Source organism: Hemibagrus wyckioides, linkage group LG21 (assembly GCF_019097595.1).
Source record: "Hemibagrus wyckioides isolate EC202008001 linkage group LG21, SWU_Hwy_1.0, whole genome shotgun sequence".
NCBI classification, from domain to species: domain Eukaryota; kingdom Metazoa; phylum Chordata; class Actinopteri; order Siluriformes; family Bagridae; genus Hemibagrus; species Hemibagrus wyckioides.
In genome coordinates, this window is record NC_080730.1 from 8,931,664 (window position 1) to 8,953,576 (window position 21,913).

Sequence of the window (21,913 nt, forward strand, 5' to 3'; positions counted from 1 at the left end):
TTTTCCAGACCCATTCTCTGAGCTTGTAGATTGTGGTGGGGGACGGAAGAGGGGGGTAGAAAGCAAATGGGCCGGAACATCAGTGCTTTCTCACTTATTTAACCCTAAGGTGGTAGTAATAGGGGTGTACAGAGCTTCACACCAGGAGCATAATCTTCTCCAAAGAATTGCTGTTGCTCTTCAGCCAGTGTGGTTCATCCAATATGTGTGAGGCGAGAGATTATTTTGAGTATATTTACATACATAAGTCAATTTTTTTGCCATGCTACAACTTAAAGTAAATAGTACAGCGATGTGTATGGCATACATTTTGTGTTGGTCCGTTTGTAATGCATTTGTTCACATATAATGGTCGACCAGCCAGTCCAACAAATTTACTTTAGTCAATTTTGAGAAAGCAACTAGTAAGTTCCCAATACATCGATACTTTGGCCCTGCAGCCAGATATATAGATGAATACCCAAATACATTAAGGATTTTATGGTGCATATGAAAATTAACATGGCTGGTATCCAATATGAATGGTCAGGATACAAAGATCAGTCAGGAATAAAAGCTTAAAATTAAATCTTCAATTTTTATACTGTATTGATGTATAAATTTCTATAAATAAATCAGTTGACCAACAGTAAATATGTTTCATTATTATTATTATTATTATTATTATTATTATTATTATTATTATTATTATTATTATTATTATTATTGTTATTATTATCATAGGTTCGTTATGAATGACAACAAGGCTTGGAAAAATTTTTTTAAACAAGTTCATACAGATGCTGTCCTGCAGATTGCAGTTAAATATCAGTTTATACAAAACATCTTACCATTTATACCATTACAATGAAGTCTGTTATAATAAAGTCTATTTCACTGACACGTCACACTGCCTGTTAGGAGGTTGGCTGTTGTATAGATCACCATTGTTTCAATGAAGTTGTCATTATATTGTCTGTTGCAGGAGTCTAGCTGACCAAGTGATGAGGGACAGAGTATAACAGCAAATAGAACAGTCTGTTATATTAACTGGTCATGTGCATTATTCCCTAAGCCCCATGCAGTACTATTAAATATCCTGAAATGTATGGAAATCCATGAAGTTGGTTCAAATGACAGAAATTTGAATGCAAATCATTTGTGAATCCGGTTTTATTTGTTGAAGCTCTGATTTGCCAGATAAAATATTTCAGTAAATATCTGAAAAGGGACATTTACAGTTATCAACTTATATCTTACCTTATAGTAAAAGATTCTTAACACAATGTTAAATGGAACTTTTTCGAAAATATAACCCTCTTTTTCTGTATACATTTAATATAAAATTCTATACTCACACAGACTATAAGTACACAGTTTAAGGCAATATTATATTTTTGAGATTCTCCAGCTTGCTTTTGGTATCTCTGTATTCTGTAGAGTACAAACACTATATTAAATCTGTTTAGCTCTGTTTTGAAATGCTAGCATCTGATCATGTTTGGATCCCCACTCAGTGAAGTTCCTTCAGGGGTTTGCTCAACCCAGTTCTGTTTTGCAACCGGGATGAATAATGATCATTTAAGACGAGCACACCGAGTATTTCTCTGGAATATGGAGAACAGCTTAGCATTAATCTCCCCCCCCCTTGCGAGGCTTTCCTATATACTTTTTCTCTCTCGGACAGTTTATCATATTGCTAATTTTTTACGAACTTCTGCCAGGCTTAATGGCTATTTCATCCTGCCTTCTTAATGCTTCAAAAGATTGCTAAAGGGTATGGTTTATGTCAAAATAGGAATAAAATTCCATGACATGATGGCAATGAAAAATTGGAAGCGAAGTTGCAGAAGCAATATGGAAACCATTCCATTATTTACTTGGAGCATAGTGTTACGACGGCTGCCAAATTGGCCGGCAGAATGGAATAATGTTAACCCGCATTTTCCAGATCTCTTTTGTGTGCTCAACCTCAGTTTGCTTTTACAGTTTATATGATTACTTGAGCTGGGTTTTCTCTGTCCCATGGAAAGCATTTGTGCAAAAATGGGTGATGCCAAGATGGCTTGGAGGCATAGGATTTAAAAAAATAAAAATAAAAATAAAAAAATTAGAGAAAGATTTATTAAAATAACTACGGAAAACATATAGCGTAATATTTCAACATCATATATAACTGTACAGCCTACTTGATGATTCTCACATAGGTAGCAATCACATAAATAGTTCAGTTCTATCAAGATAGAGTGACTACATCATTGTAGACGCACGTCCGTACGGAATGAATGCTGAACCTAATTAACGTCGCAGACTTCTTAAACAGTAGGAGTGAAAGCAGTTCACATTGCAAGTTTGCAATCAAAAGCAATTTTGAAATGCTGCAAATGTCCATTTTTATGGAAGCCATAAATTACTATGCAGCTTTTAACAAATTGTTATATATATATATATATTACATTTTAACTATTATCTTTAAGCCAAAAGGGAATTTCAGTACTTACATAACAGAGTAATCAACAATTCACATACCCTGCTTTTGCAAGGTGGCAAACTGGACATGAAAACACCTTTCAGTCCATAGTTTGAGGCACTCTCAAAGATCTGTGTTTGTTTCATTTGGGTGTCATTTCATTTTTTTTTTTCATTGGTACCGTCCAATCGGCAAGATCTGCAGACAGATGAAGATGTTAGGGTCCTTGGCAAGGATCACCGGGTTTCCGTCCATCCTGATCTCATTAATATTGGGCCGGATGTAGTAGGTGTCATTGCTTCTGCAGAAGGTGTCGGCAGTAACGGATGTAATGTTGTTGTTCTAGACGAAAGACAACCAGAATAGGCATTGTATGCAGCATCTTACATGGATCTATTAACTAGAGCTGTACAAGAAAGTGATTTTTATGCATTTTTTTTTTTTTTTTTTTACTCGTGGCACCATTACAGAAAGGTTTACCTGAATATGAAACATGCGCACGCTCTCTGGAATGATTGGAACCGCCTCCAACTCGTTGTGGGCAAGGTATAAATTTCTGAGCTTGATTAATTTCTGTAGGGAATATGCAACACAAACAATTGCTCAGGTTTTTTAGGTTTCAGAACTGGACTTAAAATAGTCTGTCTTTAAAAACTTCAGAATGTCCCTGGCTCCTTCCCCCCCCCCAGTCTCATTAAGAACAGTAATGTATTTACAGCAGATGAACACAGACTTGACTGTTCAGCAAGTTGTTTTCAATGCCCAGTGTTTCAAACAGATGTCACACGTCTACGTCTTCAAGAGGCAGCACTGGAACGGTGTTAGGAATTACACAACTCATGGCTCTGTACCTTGAAAGCATTGGCTTTTACTCCTTTGGTCTTGAGACGGTTGTGATTGGCGCTAAAGCTTATGAGCTTGGGTGGTAACATTGGCAGCTTCACGAGCCGGTTCTCAGCGAGGGAGAGTTCCTCCAACAACGTCAGCCTCATGAAGGCCCCGTCCTCAATCTCCGAAATTAAGTTTCCAGTCAGATCTATTCTTTTTAGTGTAACTGGAAAAATAAGCAAATGTATTGAATGTATAATTGAGCAAGGGTTACTGGAATAAAACTAAAATGATACTAATAACTGTGCTGTGATGGATTGATGGAACCAACAGGACATCCTACAGACCAAGTAGATAAACACATGTTATTTTTCCCTAACATATTTCTTCCATTGCTCCACAGTTTGATCTTTTATCACATCAGAAATCCCAATGGTATAAGACACCTGGTTCTGTGATATAGTATAATATATATATATAGTATGGTGAAAGTCAGATTCTTCCTTTTTCTCCCTCTGATTTATATCCCCATAGTCACAGTTCCTGTAGATAAAAAAACGAAAAGAAAAAACGCTTGCATACACAAAGGGAGAACGCACCGATATCTCCAAAGTCTTTCGCAGTAATCTTTTTTATCTTATTGTAACGAGCGTAGAGATAGGCCGTCTCTTTCGGTAGAGCTGGCACCGATGTCATATCGGGGTCAACCTCCTCACAGTACACAGATCCCGTCAGACACACGCACAGCAAACATGTCGGAAGGTCTGGAACATGATGAAACAAGGACTTTACACATGAAACAGGATCACATGCTCATTCCAATCTTAAAGACATGATATGTCTAGGACACTGAAACACAATAGACATGAAGCAGTATTTTTATACAGAAGGAGATATGACTACCAGAGGGGTCCGCTTCAGGCTGGATTTCTCTAGCGTCATTTGGATCATCAGCAGGCATGAAAGTCTCAGCATCTCCCTGGCAAATAAAAAAAAAAGGATTGTATTGTTGTATTTAAGAATATGTAGCACATTGTTGGCCTTCTGATTTAATAGCATCAGTTTTTTTTTATGGAACAGCCCTTTCATAAATGGTTTTCCAGCTTGCCTTGGCACTCAACCTGGATTTTATAGCCTGTCAGGACTTGGAAGACTCGAAGAGACAGGTGTGTTACTGCTCTGAGCCCTAACCCCTGGGTTCACATGGAGCCACTAGGTGGGTGGGAGAGCTTTTAGCCTGAGGAAACTTGGTGTTATAGTGCTGAGTAATCACATTTAATCCACCTAGCACACAGCCAACTGCTGGATCTCTTAGTTGGAACTGAATTCAGATTAGAGCCTGTTCTCAATCAATAGTGTTTATTTTAACGCAATACACAGTCTGGCTTCAAAACTCCTGACTCAAGGAAGTAATTTCAGTGTGCAGCAGAAAGTAAACAGTTTTACAGATGTGGCATGCAGCACTGTAAACGATTGTATTCCGTTTAAACACACACTTCTTTTGGTAAAAATGCACATATTTCGAAAGGCTGAGTGGAAAACATGTAGCCGATGCCGAAAAAACGTATAACATTGCAAACATTTCTTGTATGTGTGAACAGAAATAACTGGTAATGAGTGTCAAAAGTAAAACACAGCTTCAGATACATCGCTTAAAACTTCATACAATAAATAATGCATGTTAGCTAATAGATTAATATTTAGCAATAAAACCCTCATAAATCTTTGTAGTTAGAAAGTGCAAACATGCAAACAGCACAATAATCAGCAAAAATCTACAAAATTACCTTTTCCATCCATTTGTCTGAATCAGGCTCTTCAAATTTTATTGGAACCTGCACTGAGTGTAGTTGTTCCTCTAAGCCTGAGATTAAGATCACCCATGATGCCAAAATAAAGGTACAAATAAACGTTCCTGGTCTGGTCCCCATCGTATGTGTGCAGGCTCCGGGATGTACTTGTTGCTCTGATACAGGCGTTACACAGCAGCACAGGCGGCGGTTGGCTATTTTCTCAGTGCCTGAGAGTAAAACGTGATCTGTCAAATCAGTATTTAAAGCTACATGTGGAGCTGCCAAGGGATTCTTAAGCAAGAGTTTATGGAGCAGACTTTAACCCTTTCCGTTCCGTCTGCTCCGAATTACTGCGTCTCGGGGGGGGGGGTTGGAAGGGGGGGGGCTTTGGGGTTGGGGTTAGCCTTGTTTGTGGGCTGTTCTCTGTTTTAATCACCCCAAAAGGCAATAAAATGTCTAGTCACTTCTGTAGTGCAGTCTCTCACTAATCTCATGGTGGATTATTATTATTATTTTTAAATAGGAAGTCTTTGGTTTATTTCCCTTTATTAAATATATAGCGCACAGGTTTTTTCACGGACACACATTTGCCCTGTGCAGGGTGAGAATGAGAAGCAGCCGATTTTCTATGCCTTCATCATCGCCGTCTGTCCCGCAGAAAGCGGGTAGGTTATTATTAATCTGTCACCTTTTGCAAAAGAGTCGAACGAGGGAATAGTGCGTTTTAATAAAGGGACATTTAAACGAAACATGGTTAATAGAGAACACATGACTTTAATACCCCTCTGTGTACCTCGGGACAAGAGGAGAAGGGCCCCTAGAAATAAACATTGAAGGGATGGAAACAAGTGGACTGAAACCGAGCTCTGGTACAGGTGTGTTAGCAATTATAAGGACTTGTAAAAATTTACTATACCAGGAAGCGTGCCAAGTGCTGGAAAATGCCTGTACAGTGCTAATTTTCTGCAGTGTGTTTTCAGTCAGTGTGGTTAGATAGTAAAGGAGCTGCATACAAACATAAACTTTGAAATATCAGGGCTTCAAAACATCAAAAATGTTGAGTGTTTTTAATCATAATACTCCAGAAATTCTATCTGCACAGAGGAACATAGCGTTATTAACATTCCTTCTTACATGCTGTAAGTCAGATTATCCAGGTATTTTGGTCGGTCCAGCTTTTTAAGCGATCACCGCTAGTGTAGTCCACTTTAACCCTGACACACGCTCTCAGCGAGCACTTTATTAGGAACATGTGTAGAACATGCACAGTCATGCCGTTGTCTGTTGAGCCAATCGTATAGCAGCAGTGCAGTTGTATTCAGATCATGCAGGTCAAAAGCTTCACTCAGTGTTCACATCGAACATTAGAATGAAGAAAATGTCTCTTTAACCACGATATGCATGTTTGAAGATTTCCGATCTCTGGGATTATCACACACAAACAAAGTCTTTACAGGGAACTGTGGGGGGGAAAAGGGGTGAAAACACCTCAAGAGGTCAGAAGAATATGACCAGACGGATTTCAGCTGCCAGGATGGATATAGTTAATCATATAATCAATCTTTACAACCGTTAGCGAGAGGAAAAGAGGAAAATCTCAGCATGAACAAAACATCAAGCATTTCTAGCGTACAGCTGAACTGCTTTCTTACACCAGGCCTTAATTATTTAGGGGGGGGGCATTTTCCAGTTCCTCCTCACTGCCGAACAAAGCCAAGGGTTTTGTAGTCTTGTAGAGATACAGCGGCAGCTACGTTTTCAAAGGAAGTTGTATTGGTTTGATTAAATGTGTATTAAACCTTGCTTAGTATAAGCTGGATTTTATTATTAATAGCCTACTTTGTTATTCGCTTCAAGACACATATGCATGGAGTTGCATCAAGCAGTACAATACAATAGTATTTGTCTTAGTAGCAATATAATGAGAGTGGGATGTTTTGTGCATATTGTGTAATCTTAGTTTCAGTTCGTTTGTAGTGCATGTTACTTCTAAAGATGAGATTGAATGTGATTGGTTCATTCTGAGCACAGTTACATCTTCAGTTATAAAAGTGTGTGCTTATGTAACCAGGCTATTGTAGTTAGTACATTTTCATCTTTTTATTTGTTTGTTTGTTTGTTTGATTTACATAAAAACCTGCCATTTTAATAGGAGTGTGTAGACTTCGTTGACAGGGATATACACCAACCAGGCATAACATTATGACCACCTGCCTAATATTGTGTTGGCCCCCCTTTTGCTGCCAAAACAGCCCTGACCTGTCGAGGCATGGACTCCACTAGATCCCTGGAGGTGTGCTGTGGTATCTGGGACCAAAATGATAGCAGCAGATCCTCTCATTCACAACTTACAGGACTTAAAGGATACTTTTGATAGATAGTGACCACTGCAGACCGGGAACACCCCACAAGAGCTGCAGTTTTGGAAGACTCTCTTATCCAGTCGTCTGGCCCTTCGTCAAACTCGCTCAAATCCTTACGCTTGCCCATTTTTCCTGCTTCTAACACATCAACTTTGAGGACATAATGTTCACTTGCTGCCTAATATATCCCACCCACTAACAGGTGCCATGATGAAGTGAACAACACTGATTATCTCCTCACCTGTAAGTGCTCATAATGTTATGCCTGATCGGTGTATATCCATTGTATTTTGCTGTTTGTTTACCATGCTGATCTAAATCGACCTCTTGGGCCTAAAAAGTATCTATCTTATTGTCAGTAGAGCCAGCAATCATACACCAAGGCTCATTAAAGTTTGATTAGTTTTAGATATGCTCCTTAGCCTTTTTCTGGGCTGGTATTCTATTTAAGAGACTCTGGAGACTTCCCAGACACGAATATTGGTTTACCAGGGATTATGAATAAATTGATAGTATAGTCTTATACCACAGCTTTTTATTTAGCTTGTTATTGTTTTATTACAAGTTCAGTATTATTCAAAAATGTTGTCTTGTCACGTAAACGTTCTTATAGTTCACTCATGATTTTTGCTCCGTGGGTTTTTCGAGCACATGCTTTTTGTATTACTTAAAAATGAAGCTAATGAAGCTTTATTATTGGAAGCTGTTGTCAGGCTCTCAAATTTAAAGCAGTTGTAAGTATTCAAATTTTGGCTGATGATATTAATAGTCAGGTTGTATATATTTTATTTATTTTAGAAGAAACTATTGTAATAGTGTTATTAGACACGAGACAGAAAATCATCGTCCTGAATATTGCAATACAAAATACTCCCAAGACGAATTTGATTTTCTTTCCAAGCCTTGCAATATTTCCATTTAATATTCATTCGGGATAGCTCTTCATATGCTCGAGCCAGCAGCACCAGAGGAAGTAGCATACAGCACACACAGTTTGTGAGTTCGAACCTTTGGCGCAAGCTTTAATTTAATAGTCCAAAAAGATAATCAGAAGGATGCATTATGGCACATGTATGGAACTCTGCAGCCTTGTTTTTTATTGTTCCATGTGGAACTTTGGTCATATTAGATCATATTTCTATTATTAGAAATGTATTTTGCCATGAAATGTATTTATGACACTGAAAAATGATCAGAATATAATAACAATAGTGCTTAACGATAATGCTTTTCTTACAATACAGTATGTTGAATTTTCAGTGGTTCAATTTGTTGTCTATGTGAAATATATTTTTATGGATATTATTTGTAGCATCTGTATCGGGATATGTCTCATATTGCAGCTTAGTGGGACGTCTAGCATCATTGCTAGCTTTTAATACAGGGATGATGCTGTGATATAAAGGGAAATGGTGGCTGATTGGAAGGTAGGGGGTTCAAGCCCCAGCACTGCCAAGCTACCGCTTCTGGGCTCCTGAGCACGAACCCTTAACCCTCCGTGTTCCAGGGGCACTGTATCATAGCTGCCCCTGCGCTCTGACCCCTAATTTCTCAGCTAGGATATGCGAAGAAAAGAATTCTGCTGTACACCTTTTGCAGCAATTACAGCCTGGGCATTCTAGCTGTCAGTTTTTCCAAGATAAACTGATGAGATTTCACCCCATGCTTCTTGGAGCATCTCCCACAAGATGGATTGGCTTGATGGAGTCTTTCTCCGTAGCTGAAATCAAGCTGGAATATGCAAGTGATCCCAAACTTTGGAGCGGTAGTGTACGTGTGGCGATAATAAACAAAAAGGAGGATAAATGATGTATTTAGGCAAATGCTAATATAGACTTTTACTGCACAGTTATTACATTGATCGTATTGTAGTATACTATAATATGCTATATAATACTCTTTAACAAGTATTTACAAAAGATAACTGCATGTTAAGTGTTATTTGCTTTAAGTCTATCCATTCCAGTAATGTTGCTCAACAAAAATTGGTTAAATAACCTTTCTAGATAAATATCAGGAAGTGAAAGCTAAAATCTTGATCTCCTTTTCTCATAAATCAGCATCTGATCTCGAACCCAAATGTCTTCCATGTATAGAAAAAAACAACAAAATATTTGGCCTTGTCTTTTAAATACTTTCGGTGTTGACTTTGTTTTTAGGGCCAGTCAGCTTTCAAACAGATTTAGAGTGAAATGATGCATCATATAAAATGCCCTCATCTAAAGCAGCTTTCCAGAAGTGATGCTGTTTTTCATTTGAAATCAAACAATGTTTTCCTCCCAATCGAAATAATATCATGAGACATTCTATGGAATATTCATAACTCATATTTATTAGTTCACATTTTCCACCGAAATAATGCAGCCGGACTTTGTTTATATGCAAAGATTTCCACTAATATGAACTTGCTAAAAAATGCTAAACTGTGCATGCACATGCAAAGAAGTCCATTTGTAAGGATGTAAAAGATAGCTAGCATTGGTAGTTGATGCATGTTTGTGTCTTGGTTTATGATTATCAAGTCAAAGACGATAAAATTCGTATCCAGAAACGTTAGTGAGGGCCTCCATACCCCTTCACCCGCCTCCCAGTTCCTTTTCAGTATTACTGTATCCACTATTTTTGGTTGTTATGCGTCATAATGCAAAATGTCCCGTCTTTAACCAAAAGCACAAAGGCTAATTTATTTGGTGGTTGAAATTTTATACCCCGTCAATGGTTGTCGTGTTGTTTTATTGGTTTATACTAGCTTCCTGTCTGTTGTTCACCATAATGAATCATCCTCATTCTTGGGAAACAAACATAGACGTAGTAGTCCACAGGTCCTCTCAGCTTATTGTTATCAATGCGAATGTAGGTTAGCATATTGGGACTGTCAGGATCCACCGTTGGGCACATTAGAGTGATGTTAAGTTCTGTAATTAGAAAAGCGGCTGTTAGATACATCAGTCCGGTATACACATTTAGAGGAAATATATATTTGGACCATTTCTTTCTTTCTTAATATACATACATTACTTTTAATCGATAGGAAAGAAGTATTTCAAAATTAGTTTTTGCTGTTGTTTATGAAGTTATTTGGTTAGAAAAAAAGTAATTAGCATTGTGATTCCCTCATGCCAAAACATCTTCAGTTCCTCAAGGTTACGAGAATCCTTCTTATGGATCCACAATTTCCAGACTCCACCATTAATTTACAATGTGATTTGTAATAGGAGGTTAGGAGGAGGAGGCTATGTTGTATTGTCTTTCAGGAACATCTGTCTTCTTGTTAGATAGTTAGATTAGGACTAGTTGTTTCAAGGAAATCAAAACTATACATACATATTTTCCCCACAATAGGTTACTGGATTTCCTAATTATTCTGCTGTGTAATTTGGCCTTTTTAAGCTACCTTGACTGTATTGACTGTAAAAACAGTACAGTATAAAATTGATCTTTCAATAAAACGCTATGTTTGCATTGTTATTTGATTTTATTTGGAATTTTTAGGTTCAGCTTTAGTAGATACTGTAGTCTATGGTCCCTGATAAGACCTCGTGAAATTTTATTTTAAATGTAGAAAGTTATTCTTCCTAACCAATTTAGTTTGCCCTCTGTTCTAATAACTATCAGAGAACTATTCCCATCCCATATTTTCAGGTTACTGGTTTATCTAATTGTTCTGGTGTGTAATTTGACTTTTTTAAGCTACTCTAACTGTATCTACCTAGACACCACACAAAAACAGCACTTTAAACAGTATCAAATCGATCTTTCAATAAAACGCCATGTTTGCTTAAACATATAGGCTTACCTTTGTAGTCATTGTGGTTGAGATGCAGATGCTCCAAGTTCTTGGGAACAAAAAACGTTTGGGAGAGTTGGTTATAACCCAGGTCGAGTTCCATGAGATGTGACAGGTTAAAGGCTTTGTAAGGAATCGTTTTAATTCTGTTATGGGACACCCGAAGAGACATGATGTTTGGGGTCTTTCTAAAGTATCCCTCTGGTATAGATGTGATGGAGTTTTTCTCCAGCAACAGCTGTACCAGCGATGCTGGGAGATCAGAGGGCATAGTCTTGAGTTTGTTATTGCACATGTTGATTTGCATGAGACTCTTAAAGCTAGACAGGACCTTTCCTTTAATACCTTCATCGGTAAGTCTGTTGCTACACAGATCAAGCACTGTGATGTTTATTAGGTCTTGTATAGTGTTGGATGGTATCTTTGAGATTTTGTTGAAACCCAGGTGGAGTATCTGAAGAGTTTGGGGCAACGAAGGTGGAATTTCGTCTAGATTGTTGTGCTCAAGGTGAAGCTGTGTAAGGTGTTGAAGCTTACTGAAGGCCTCCTTTCCTACTTTTCGCAGGTTATTGTGGCTGAGGTTGATTTCTCTCAGAGATGTAGCATTCGTGAAAGGTTTTGCCGTAATGGTCTCGATTTTGTTGTACTGAATGTATAAGTGCCGGATGTGGCTCGGGACATCAGGGATTACTTTGAGTTCAAGATTGTCACAGTACATCGCAAAGGGATAAGAGTCGGGGCAGTAACATTCCTTGGCACATTCATTTGAGGGTAATAAGGAAGAGTCGGTTTCTTCAGGCAGAAGAAGTGAAGGAATCACTGGCCAGGGTTCTTCTTCTGTGTCATAGTCTGTATAACTGGTTTCATAATCTTGACAGAACGCTTTGAGCAAAATCAGTGAAAATATTGACCATTTACTTGGAATACCCATTGTCGGATTTGTTTCCCGTTATCTGTTTGGAAGAGGAATAAGAACAAAAGGTTACCAAGAGATTACTCTAATCCTATTCACTGCCATAACTGCATAGAATTTATCTTCTATTTCTCTTCCAAGCCCGGGAGCCATTGTCACAGCTGTTTTTATTCTGTAGTTCTGGTAGCTGAACTCGATGACTCGAGTTAGTGCGTTCACAATTGCGTGGAAGTTGCAGTTTAGCTATAAAATGTCGAGAGTTCGGTCCGAGGTCATGAATCCATTTTCTGATCTGATGAATTGCTAGTGTTCTGTCATGTCCAAAAGTATCGGAATTGCAGTGTGGTTAATTCCTTAGTAAAAACTGCAAAATCGAGGCCAGTGTTACAGTAGTTTTATCTCTTTCTGTCTTTACTACATAAGCAATTATAAACTGAAAATATAAGTGTCTGTGAGGCATTTTACCTTATATGTTAAAGAAATGTACAGTTGGTGGGAAAAGAGGTTTCTGTCTCTTATAAGTCTGATGTCTAGTAAAGCCTAGTGGACACTACCCAACTAAAATCAATAACCTGAATAAAAATCTGTCAACATTTGTATAAATTAACTCCAAGTATGTCAGTTTATGTTTAATTGTTTAATTAATATTCACATTGTTACTTAATACATTTTGATTTTATTTGGAATTTTTAGCTTTAGTAGATACTACAGTCTATGGATTCGCCCCTGATAAGAATTTTATTTTAAATGTAGAAAGTTATTCATCATAACCAATTTAGTTAGTCCTCTGTCCTAATAACAATCATAGAACTGTTCCCTTTGGTTTTCTTTCATTTCTAATTATCAGATTTCTCAAGTACCTTAATTATTTTTAGTTTATTCTTATGTTCAGTGGAACATAGAAAATTGTATCATACCTGTTTTCTTCTTACGAGGTGTTGTGCAGAAGCTTGACAGAGATGAAATAGAGAATCCAGTCAGCTTGAACTATGGGAAATATGGGAAATATCTTCGGATATTTGTCTTAAAAGCAGGCCTCACTGTTTTTTTGGGGGTTTTTTTTACTTTTTACTTCCCAGCAGTCCTGTATGAAGATTTTAAGCTCAGCCTCTTTGCTGTGGAAATGATCCTGGAAACTTTGGGTCCCATCTGTTCAATGACCTCAGTCAAGTCTTATCTGCATTTCTTGAGTTGAGGTGAGGCCAAGGCCAAGGATTCCAGCTTAAAAGACAGCAAAAGTTATTTTTGAAAGCTAGGGGTCACAGTCAGATTTTGATGGCGGTACAGTATTCAGTATTTTACGCTTAGAATTCCTTTAACTATTTACTAATAAGGGAAAAAGCATTACTAAGCTTCTTATGAAGTTTTTCAGTATTTGCGTCTTCGTGCTTTATGAATATTTTAAGTGCTGCATCTTTGCTGTGCTGGAAATTTTCCTTGAAGCTTTGGGCTCCATCTGCTCAATGGACTTAGTCAAGTCTTATTTGCTTTTTTTCTTGAGTTGAGGTGAGGTCAACGTTTCCAGTCTAAACACAACATGTGTTATTTTTTAAGTGTTATTGCTTTCTATAATTAATGAGATTAACTATCCCATTATTAAAATCTTACTATTAAAATCTTAAATAGATTTACATGAGAGAATTATTTGAGTACCTGTGTCTGTTTCCCATAACCTGTATAATCTGTGAAAATGGGGGGTTGTGGGGTGGGGCTAGTGATGGATATAGTTATATAACCATCTAATTAATAGTAAAACGTTAGTCAAAATCTCACATATGAAGGAGGCCAAGAATGCCACATGTTGCACATTTTGTTGTAATATACAACAGAATTTCAGTAACGCCCTCTCTGTAACTGAATAATAAACCGTGTGCATTCTACAACGCCATTATGCTGTACACGATAAAGTGAGTGTACACTGATCAGGCATAACATTGCCTAATATTGTGTTGATCTGCCTGACCCGTCATGCACTGTGTATTCTGACACCTTTCTATCAGAACCAGCATTAACTTCTTCAGCAATTTGAGCAACAGTAGCTCATCTGTTGGATCGGATCACACGGGCCAGCCTTCACTTCCCACGTGCATCAATGAGCCTTGGCCGCCCATGACCCTGTCTCCGGTTCACCACTGTTCCTTCATTGGACCACTTTTGATAGATACTGACCACTGCAGACCGGGAACACCCCACAAGAGCTGCAGTTTTGGAGATGCTCTGATCCAGTCGTCTAGCCATCACAATTTGGCCCTTCGTCAAACTCGCTCAAATCCTTACACTTGCCCATTTTTCCTGCTTCTAACACATCAACTTTGAGGACAAAATGTTCACTTGCTGCCTAATATATCCCACCCACTAACAGCTGCCATGATGAGGAGGTAATAAGTGTTATTCATGGCACCTCTCATTGGTCATAATGTTATGCCTGATCCGTGTGGCTTAGGCACTGTTGCCTCACAGGAAGAAGGTCCTGGGTTCGAATCCTGGGTTCGAACAGGCAGCGGCCTTTCTGTGTGGAGTTTGCATGTTCTTCCCGTGCCTGCGTGGGTTTACTCCGGGTACTCTGGTTTCCTCCCACAGTCCAAAAACATGTACATTAGGTTGATTGGTAATTCTAAATTGCCCATAGTGAGTGAGAGTGTGTGTGGTTGTCTGTCTATATGTGGGCCTGCGATGGACTGGCGACCTGTCCAGGGTGTACCCCTGCCTTTTACCCAATGTGTGCTGGGATAGGCTCCAGCAGACCCCCATGACCCTAATTAGGAATAAAGCGGGTATAGACAATGGATGGATGGAAGTAATACCTTTTTTTTGTATTAAACTATTAAAAATTCTGTGCTTCTTATTTGGCATATGCTTTTATCCGGCATAAAATGAATCAGTTAAGATTAATAGTCTTTTTTTGTTTTAAATGGCCATTTGGATTTGAACCAAAAAAATGTATTTACTAGCTCAGAGCCACCTTCCTTTAATGTAGACAGTAGTAATGTAGTAATGTAGACAGTCTACAAAAGATGGTCCACATTAGGTCAATGCTTATGGATTTCCACAACTAGTTCTTATCTGACAGCTAATTAACCAGTATATTAGGATTGTCCTAACGTTTAATTAGTGAAAAAATGACCTTACCTTCCTTAAAACAACATAAAATTTTAACAACTACATTCTCTGTTAAAGCCAAGAGAACTTTAATCAGCATTTGGAAAACTTATCATCTGGCTGGGCCTTACTCAGTTGAACACTTTAAAAAGTCTCGGTGGAAACATATCAGCTTGTTTTATATTTTTCATGTAGTCAATTTAATGTCTGTCTGGAATTTTGGGAATATTAATAAGTGTGACATTTAAAAATGTGGCTACTGCTAAATGTTAGTGGCTGGAAAACTAAACACAATTGTAGATTATAGGCATTTTCAAATCAAATGGCATTGTTGCATTGATGCAATCTCAAAGCCATGGATGTGAGTCATGTTAGCAAACGGAAACAAACAAGCAAATGGGGACATGACTTTCTTGCCCCAAAAGTATGGCCGAAAGTATGTAGACACCTGACCATCATTTAACATATGGGCCTATTCTAAAACCATGGGCATTACCATGGAGTTGATCCCCCTTTGCTGCTTCCACAGCCTCCATTCTGCCGGAAAGTCTGTCCCAGATTTTCGATCGTGACTGTGGGGGTTTGCCCATTCAGTCATATGAGCATTAGTGAAGTCAGACATCGATGTCAAGTGAGAAGGCGTGGTGCAAAGTCATCTTAAAGGTGTTCAGTTTGGTTGACGTCAGGGCTCCGGCTGCTCACGTTCTTCCACATCAATGTTGGCAAGGCATGTCTTTGGCTTTTGGGTACAGAGGCATTGTCATGAAGAAGTGGGTTCAGGCCCCATAGTTCAGTGAGGGGAAACATTAATGAAACAGCATGCAAAGACATTTGCTTCCAACCTTTTAGCAACAGTTTTGGGATGGCCCACATATGGGTATGATGGTTACATGTTCACAAACATATGGCCATATAGAGTATCTAATAAAAAGAATGATTAACTGGAATACTGCCTGAGACAAAGGCTTCCTTGCCCAACATCATTGTCCCAGGAGCCCCAAAGCAACACTCCAAAATCTAGTGGAAAGCCTTCCCAGAAGAAGGGTATTATAACAGCAAAGGGGGAACTAAATCTGGAAGGGTATATTCATCCAGCACATGTGGGTGTTTTTGTCAAGTGTCCACAAACTTTTGGCCATGTAGTGTACCTTCATCCTATTATTCAAGTGGTTTTTTAGATATATATTGTGGGGTAAAACTACTCATATGTACTACTAAATGAGAAAAATCGTACATAAATAAGCTTTAAACTTCTTCATGGCATTTCTTGCTTGCATATTCATTTCATAACAATATAGAAAAAAGAAAAAGGCTGGCATTATTAAACTTAATTAACAAACTAATTTATCCAGTGCACTTACCAATGTATGATACAATGCTGATAGATCTTCAACCGTGGTCCTTTAAGAAATTTCCATTTCTTTATCCCCCTCCCCACTGTGTGTGGGCAACATAGACTAGCACTATCTTCCAGGCATGTCCATTACAGCTCCCTATTAGTTATGGAAAATGGAGTCGACCACATTTAATTAATTACTGGGCTCAGCTAATTAAACACAGTCAGTCTGCAGCCGACCCTGCTGAGCTGAAATCTGACTCATGTTGAACCATACCATCAGAGTGAATTAATTACCACATTTCTACAAGCGCATTATACCACGATCAAAGCAAATTCCAGCGAAGGCAAAAAAAAAATGTTGAAGTGCATCAGTCTGGAAATGTTTACCAAGATTTGGGACTCCACCAAATCACAGTAAAAAATAACATTTTCTTCAAATGATGAATGCTTGTAACAGTGGTGAATCTTCCCAGGAATGGACAGGGTGCCAAAATTTCTCCAAGCGTTCAGCAACAGCTCATTTGGGAACCCTTGTTCAAAAAACGTGCAAAGATGTACAGAGATACTTTGCCTCAAGTAAGGTCAATATTCATGTTTCCAAAACGTTCCTGGGCAATTTTTTTTTTGACCAGTGCCATCTAGATACAAGAATAATCTGCAATTCTCTTTTCCTTTTTCCAACCTGGAAAAATTTCGAACATCATATAGACAAGGTTCATGTTTGGCTTGTCCAAACCTTGTCCAATGGTACTTTACCAGAAAACAGGACATGGTAGAGTGGAATTCATGGACAGACCTGGTAGTCTGAATATGAGCTGAAAGTGAAAGACAATGATCCAAAGGAGAAAATTTTGCACATTTGAACAGTCAAAAAGAAATTTTGGATTGGCCCGTCAAAGTCGTGACTTGGACCCAGGAGAAGTTGTGGCTGGACCACAAATGAGCAGTTCATGCTCAATCACCCGCTCTGCTGGAAGAATTATGACAGTTTTTAATAAAACCATGTACCACATTTTTGGCATACCTGCATTCATAAGGTTTGTCAATATTTCAGCACTAAATCTTCTTCTGTAATGCTTGTGAGATTACACAATACAGAGCAAGGAATCTTAGACCACTCCTCTATGTAGAACATCTCCAGGTCCTCTCTTTTGGATTTTCCTCTTAAGTTCAGTCCATATAATTTAAGTGGGGTCCGGAAATATTGTCAGGAGAGTGGGAGGACATGTTAAATTTGGATCCTTGTACGGCTGAAGGATGACCCGGTTGTAACTTCTTCGTAGAGGCATCCACCATGCCATGTAACATGGTTCAGAACGTTTTTTGGAGAAGATGCAAACATACAAAAACACAGATTCTTCACCTTTCTTAATAGTGTATGTATAACCATCTTTCTTTTTTATGCCAAACCCACCTTGAGTGAGTTGCGAAAAGCTCTATTTTGGTTTCATCTGACCATAGACTTAGTGCCACTAGAGTCTTGCAAAGTCCCGGCACTTTTATGTGGTTAGAAGAAAGAAAAAGCTTTCTTCTACCCCAGGCTTCCAAATAGATTGTTGACATGAAGGTGGCATTTAATTATAGGCATCAAATTGTTGACTTGGTGTCCCCAAAATGCTGCTATCTTCTGCAAGTTGTTATATCTCTAACCATCCTCATCACTGTGCCTAGAGGCTCAGGATATACTTGTGTCCTCTTCCAGGCAAATTTGATACAGATGTGGATGTTTTTAAAATGATTTCTTTCTGTTGTCTGCCTTATTTTTATAGTCTCTTTGATGAACACAATTTTTTTTCCATCCATGAACCTCCTCTTTGTAATTGAGCACCTAAGAATTGCTAAAACCTAATCTTAAAAAAAAAGTAATATAAATATAAATGGTAGCATGCTTTAGATACGTTTTGTTCATACTGATTTCTAGGGGTAAGAATTATGTAAACATTGTTTTGTTTAAAAAATAAAAAGAGAAAGTTTTCATTAAACATCAGAATTGTTCTCGTTTTCGTTCCGAGAGTAAGGTAATTAGCCGCAACACCATTTTCGTCCATTAACTCTCTCTCTCTCTCTCTCTCTCTCTCTCTCTCCCATCCTCATCGGGGTGACACCAGAGATTAGAAAGAATTTCTCTTGTGTACTATAGAGTAAAATAATGCTAGTTGTGTTAAGCAGAACTTGAGCATTTGCATCATTATCTGCCATATCAAATTGAAGTTATTGACTGCTCACTGATGGAGATTTGGTTGGGAACTGTCCTTAAGCTGTCCAAGGAAAAACATCCACAGAAAACCCATGGTGTCTTTGGCTACACATGTCTCCATCCTCAGCAACAGTGAAAGTGATTTTCACATGACAACAGCTGTACATGTAAAGATATAAGGGTTCCCTGAGGCATATTGAGGCAAGGCATTCCATCATCAGCAAACCTGAGTGAACATATGAGAGTTGGGGTACGACTCTATGCCAGGGGTGTCCAATCTTATCCAGGTTGCAGGTCCAACCAAGCAGAAGCTACACCTGATTCCAACTGGCTAATCAACTGATCTTGGCTTTCAGTAGACTCAGGTGTGGCTTCTGCTCAGTTGGAATGAAAAGCTGCACCCACACTGGCCCTTTGCGGATAAGATCGGACACCCCTGCTCTATGCCTATGAGCCTTCCAGATCTGCAGCTTTACCTAAGAGAAAAGCTTATTAACCAAAGATTTGATTTCTCGAATATGTTTTCAGTCTATATTTAAAGTATAATGTCACTCTTCCGTCATTTGAGGGGCTTTTATATGAGAAAGCTCTGCCTCCTGCTGTTCATTATTCAAGGTACCAACAAAGAACCTGCACCTTTTAATCACAGCTGGCATGGCGGATTATAAAGTTCACTCAGGTACTGACCATTTAATGCAATAGCAGTATTTTATAACTCAATGCAGATTTTTATTTATTTATTTATCTTTTTTTTTTTTTTTCCCTTCGCAAGAGTGGCAATAATTATAAAGCTGAGTGTCATCGTCAGTGATTTCTTATAGGGAATAACGAGGTTTCCTTGAGTATGTTATTCCTCCTGTTGACATTCGGGAAATATTTGCATCTATCGAGTAGCAGTACTTCAGGCAGATACGTTTTGCTGATCGGTAAAGCATTGAAAAAAACACTGGCAAGCAGTTCTGATAGTTTTATCACTCTTTCGTGTAATTTCCTGAAATGGTGGACGTGCATGTTTTCCTGTCTCTTCTTGGGATATTGGTTCTGGACATCATTTATCACAATTTTTTTTTAAGTGTTACTCACGTCTCTTATGTACAAATTAGCTAAATTACGACAATTTAGTGCATGTTTTTGTAGTAAGACAAAATATCAACATATTCCATGAAGTGAAAAGCAGTCCAATGACAAAAAGATGGAGAGATTTCTGCATTTAATACAGCTTTCTCTCAGTGAAGTCAGTTTAAAAGGAAAATTATAAAGCTGATTACAAGAAGTATAAGAAGCCTCTTGTGCCTGCTGTTAACAGGTTTTTATTAAAAAAAAGCCATACATTTTTTTTGTTGTTGACTTTGTAAATTGGAAAGTGTCTATTTATGCAATTGTGTCCGATTCACTAGTGTTTATTTAAGAATGAATCTTCCAGGTGTTTGTCAGGATGGGAACGCTTAAACAGTCTAAACCTGTTGTGAAAGGTTTCTTTCTTTCTTTCTTTCTTTCTTTCTTTCTTTCTGTCTTTCTGTCTTTCTTTCTTTCTTTCTTTCTGTCTTTCTTTCTTTCTTTCTTTCTTACTCCGAGACACCGGTATGTGAGACGTGGCAGCAGTGGCCCAGGCCAACCTGCAGATTTGTTCCATATGTTTCCTGAGCAAAGTTTCTCTTGCTGTTTCTGTCAGCCTGTGACCCCCTCCTCCTCCTCCTCCTTCTTCCCCCCCTTCCCCTTCCTTTTCTCCACTTCAATACCCCCCCCCCCATGTCTCTCTGCACTCACCGAGCTGGCCAAATTGTGATGAAGAGAAGAAAATTGATGCTTTGGAAACACTTTTTCTCTAACACTCTTAAGTGTATACATTCCATGGTCGTGGAAAAAAAACGGGCCTCTGAATGTGGCAATCGGACAATCACCTGTCAGCAGTCTCGCATCTGTCTGTAAAAGTCTAACGAGAATCGTGAACGTTTTAAGAACATAATATGCAAATTTGAAGGCTTTGTGTGTATTGTGTATTTTTAATGGCGTGCCACCAAAAAAAACCCTAAACAAGATCACGCAGAGATTTAAGCCGCTTATGGGACTTTCACAAGGATTAGGTTTGATTTACAAGGATATTTTGGCATTCCTTAAAAAAAACAAAAAAAACAAATTGGTGTCTGTTCTGGGCCTGGCTTTGGGCTACATGTCTTTTTATTTATATTATTAATACAAGAATTGAAAACAGGACATGCTACTCAAACTCATGTGAACACAGAAATATCCAAATGTGGACTATTTTCTAGCCTTTTATACGTACTCCTTTCGGTGTCGTGTTGCTGGATGTACCTATAAATGACGGTCAGGACATCCTAGGGGGCGCAGTGTAATATCTGTACATGGCACACTTTTACAGTTCGATCCTGAAACATTTCTTTCATCAAAATTGTGGCATATAGCCAAGAATTCAATCACATTGCTGATTTGGCAGAATACATGTCCCAGGAAGGAGAATAACAGAGGCCCAAAACAGAACTGTCGAGGACGTTACAGTACTTTCTGTGGTCTGAAAAATACCATTTATGTTTACATATGGCAACAATCTGTTCAATAATATCTTACAGAAGTAAGAGCTGAGTCTTTTCTAACCTCACCTAATTTTGATTTCAAGCGCTATTAAAATATGAATTATCAATAGAGGGAATGATTTTAGACAAAGCTGTCTGTCTTAATGTGAAATAATTGATTTAATATTTCAGATTTCAGAAGTCCCACTGAACGTTGTCCTCCGGATCAAGCTGACATGAAAGTAAATGAATATTTGGCAGTGTTAATGATCTTGGAACAGAAAGGAACTTTGACATTTTGATAAAGTAGCATCTCTGTCAAGTCGTGCTTAAGTGTCCCATCTGGTAAAACACTGCTTTTCTTTTAATGCTGGGTTCGTTTTCCGTAGCAGAAAAGTTTAATGCACAAAATGCACTTTAATGGTGTTGTGCATTTTGCCTTATTATCAAGTCTAGAATGAAATTACCTCGTCAGTAATCGTATTATATGCCAGGTTATTAATTTTAACTAAACTGAAAAATGGGAGACCTGTCCAGGGTGTACCCCTGCCTTTCACCCTATGTGCACTGGGATAGGCTCCAGCAGACCCCCGTGACCCTAATTAGGAATAAGC

At 38.3% G+C, this 21,913-nt stretch overlaps 3 protein-coding genes across 3 annotated transcripts in view; 1 reads left to right on the forward strand and 2 right to left on the reverse strand.

Moving 5' to 3' along the window:
- cenpp (centromere protein P) overlaps nucleotides 1–21,913 on the forward strand; it is a 75,618-nt gene that overhangs the window by 18,160 nt on the left and 35,545 nt on the right. The gene's annotated exons all lie outside the window — the stretch shown is intronic.
- ogna (osteoglycin, paralog a) lies at nucleotides 1,852–5,327 on the reverse strand. Its single transcript, XM_058373820.1, has 6 exons — nucleotides 5,065–5,327; nucleotides 4,181–4,256; nucleotides 3,877–4,041; nucleotides 3,301–3,503; nucleotides 2,930–3,022; nucleotides 1,852–2,791 (listed from the first exon to the last, which is right to left on the reverse strand). Exons 1-6 carry the CDS (start codon nucleotides 5,206–5,208, stop codon nucleotides 2,621–2,623), a joined length of 852 nt encoding a protein of 283 aa, XP_058229803.1. The 5' UTR covers nucleotides 5,209–5,327; the 3' UTR covers nucleotides 1,852–2,620.
- Nucleotides 9,748–13,245, reverse strand: omd (osteomodulin). The gene is made up of 3 exons (XM_058373818.1): nucleotides 13,051–13,245; nucleotides 11,230–12,173; nucleotides 9,748–10,348 (listed from the first exon to the last, which is right to left on the reverse strand). The coding sequence occupies exons 2-3, from the start codon at nucleotides 12,149–12,151 to the stop codon at nucleotides 10,179–10,181; spliced, it is 1,092 nt and encodes a 363-aa protein (XP_058229801.1). The 5' UTR covers nucleotides 12,152–12,173; nucleotides 13,051–13,245; the 3' UTR covers nucleotides 9,748–10,178.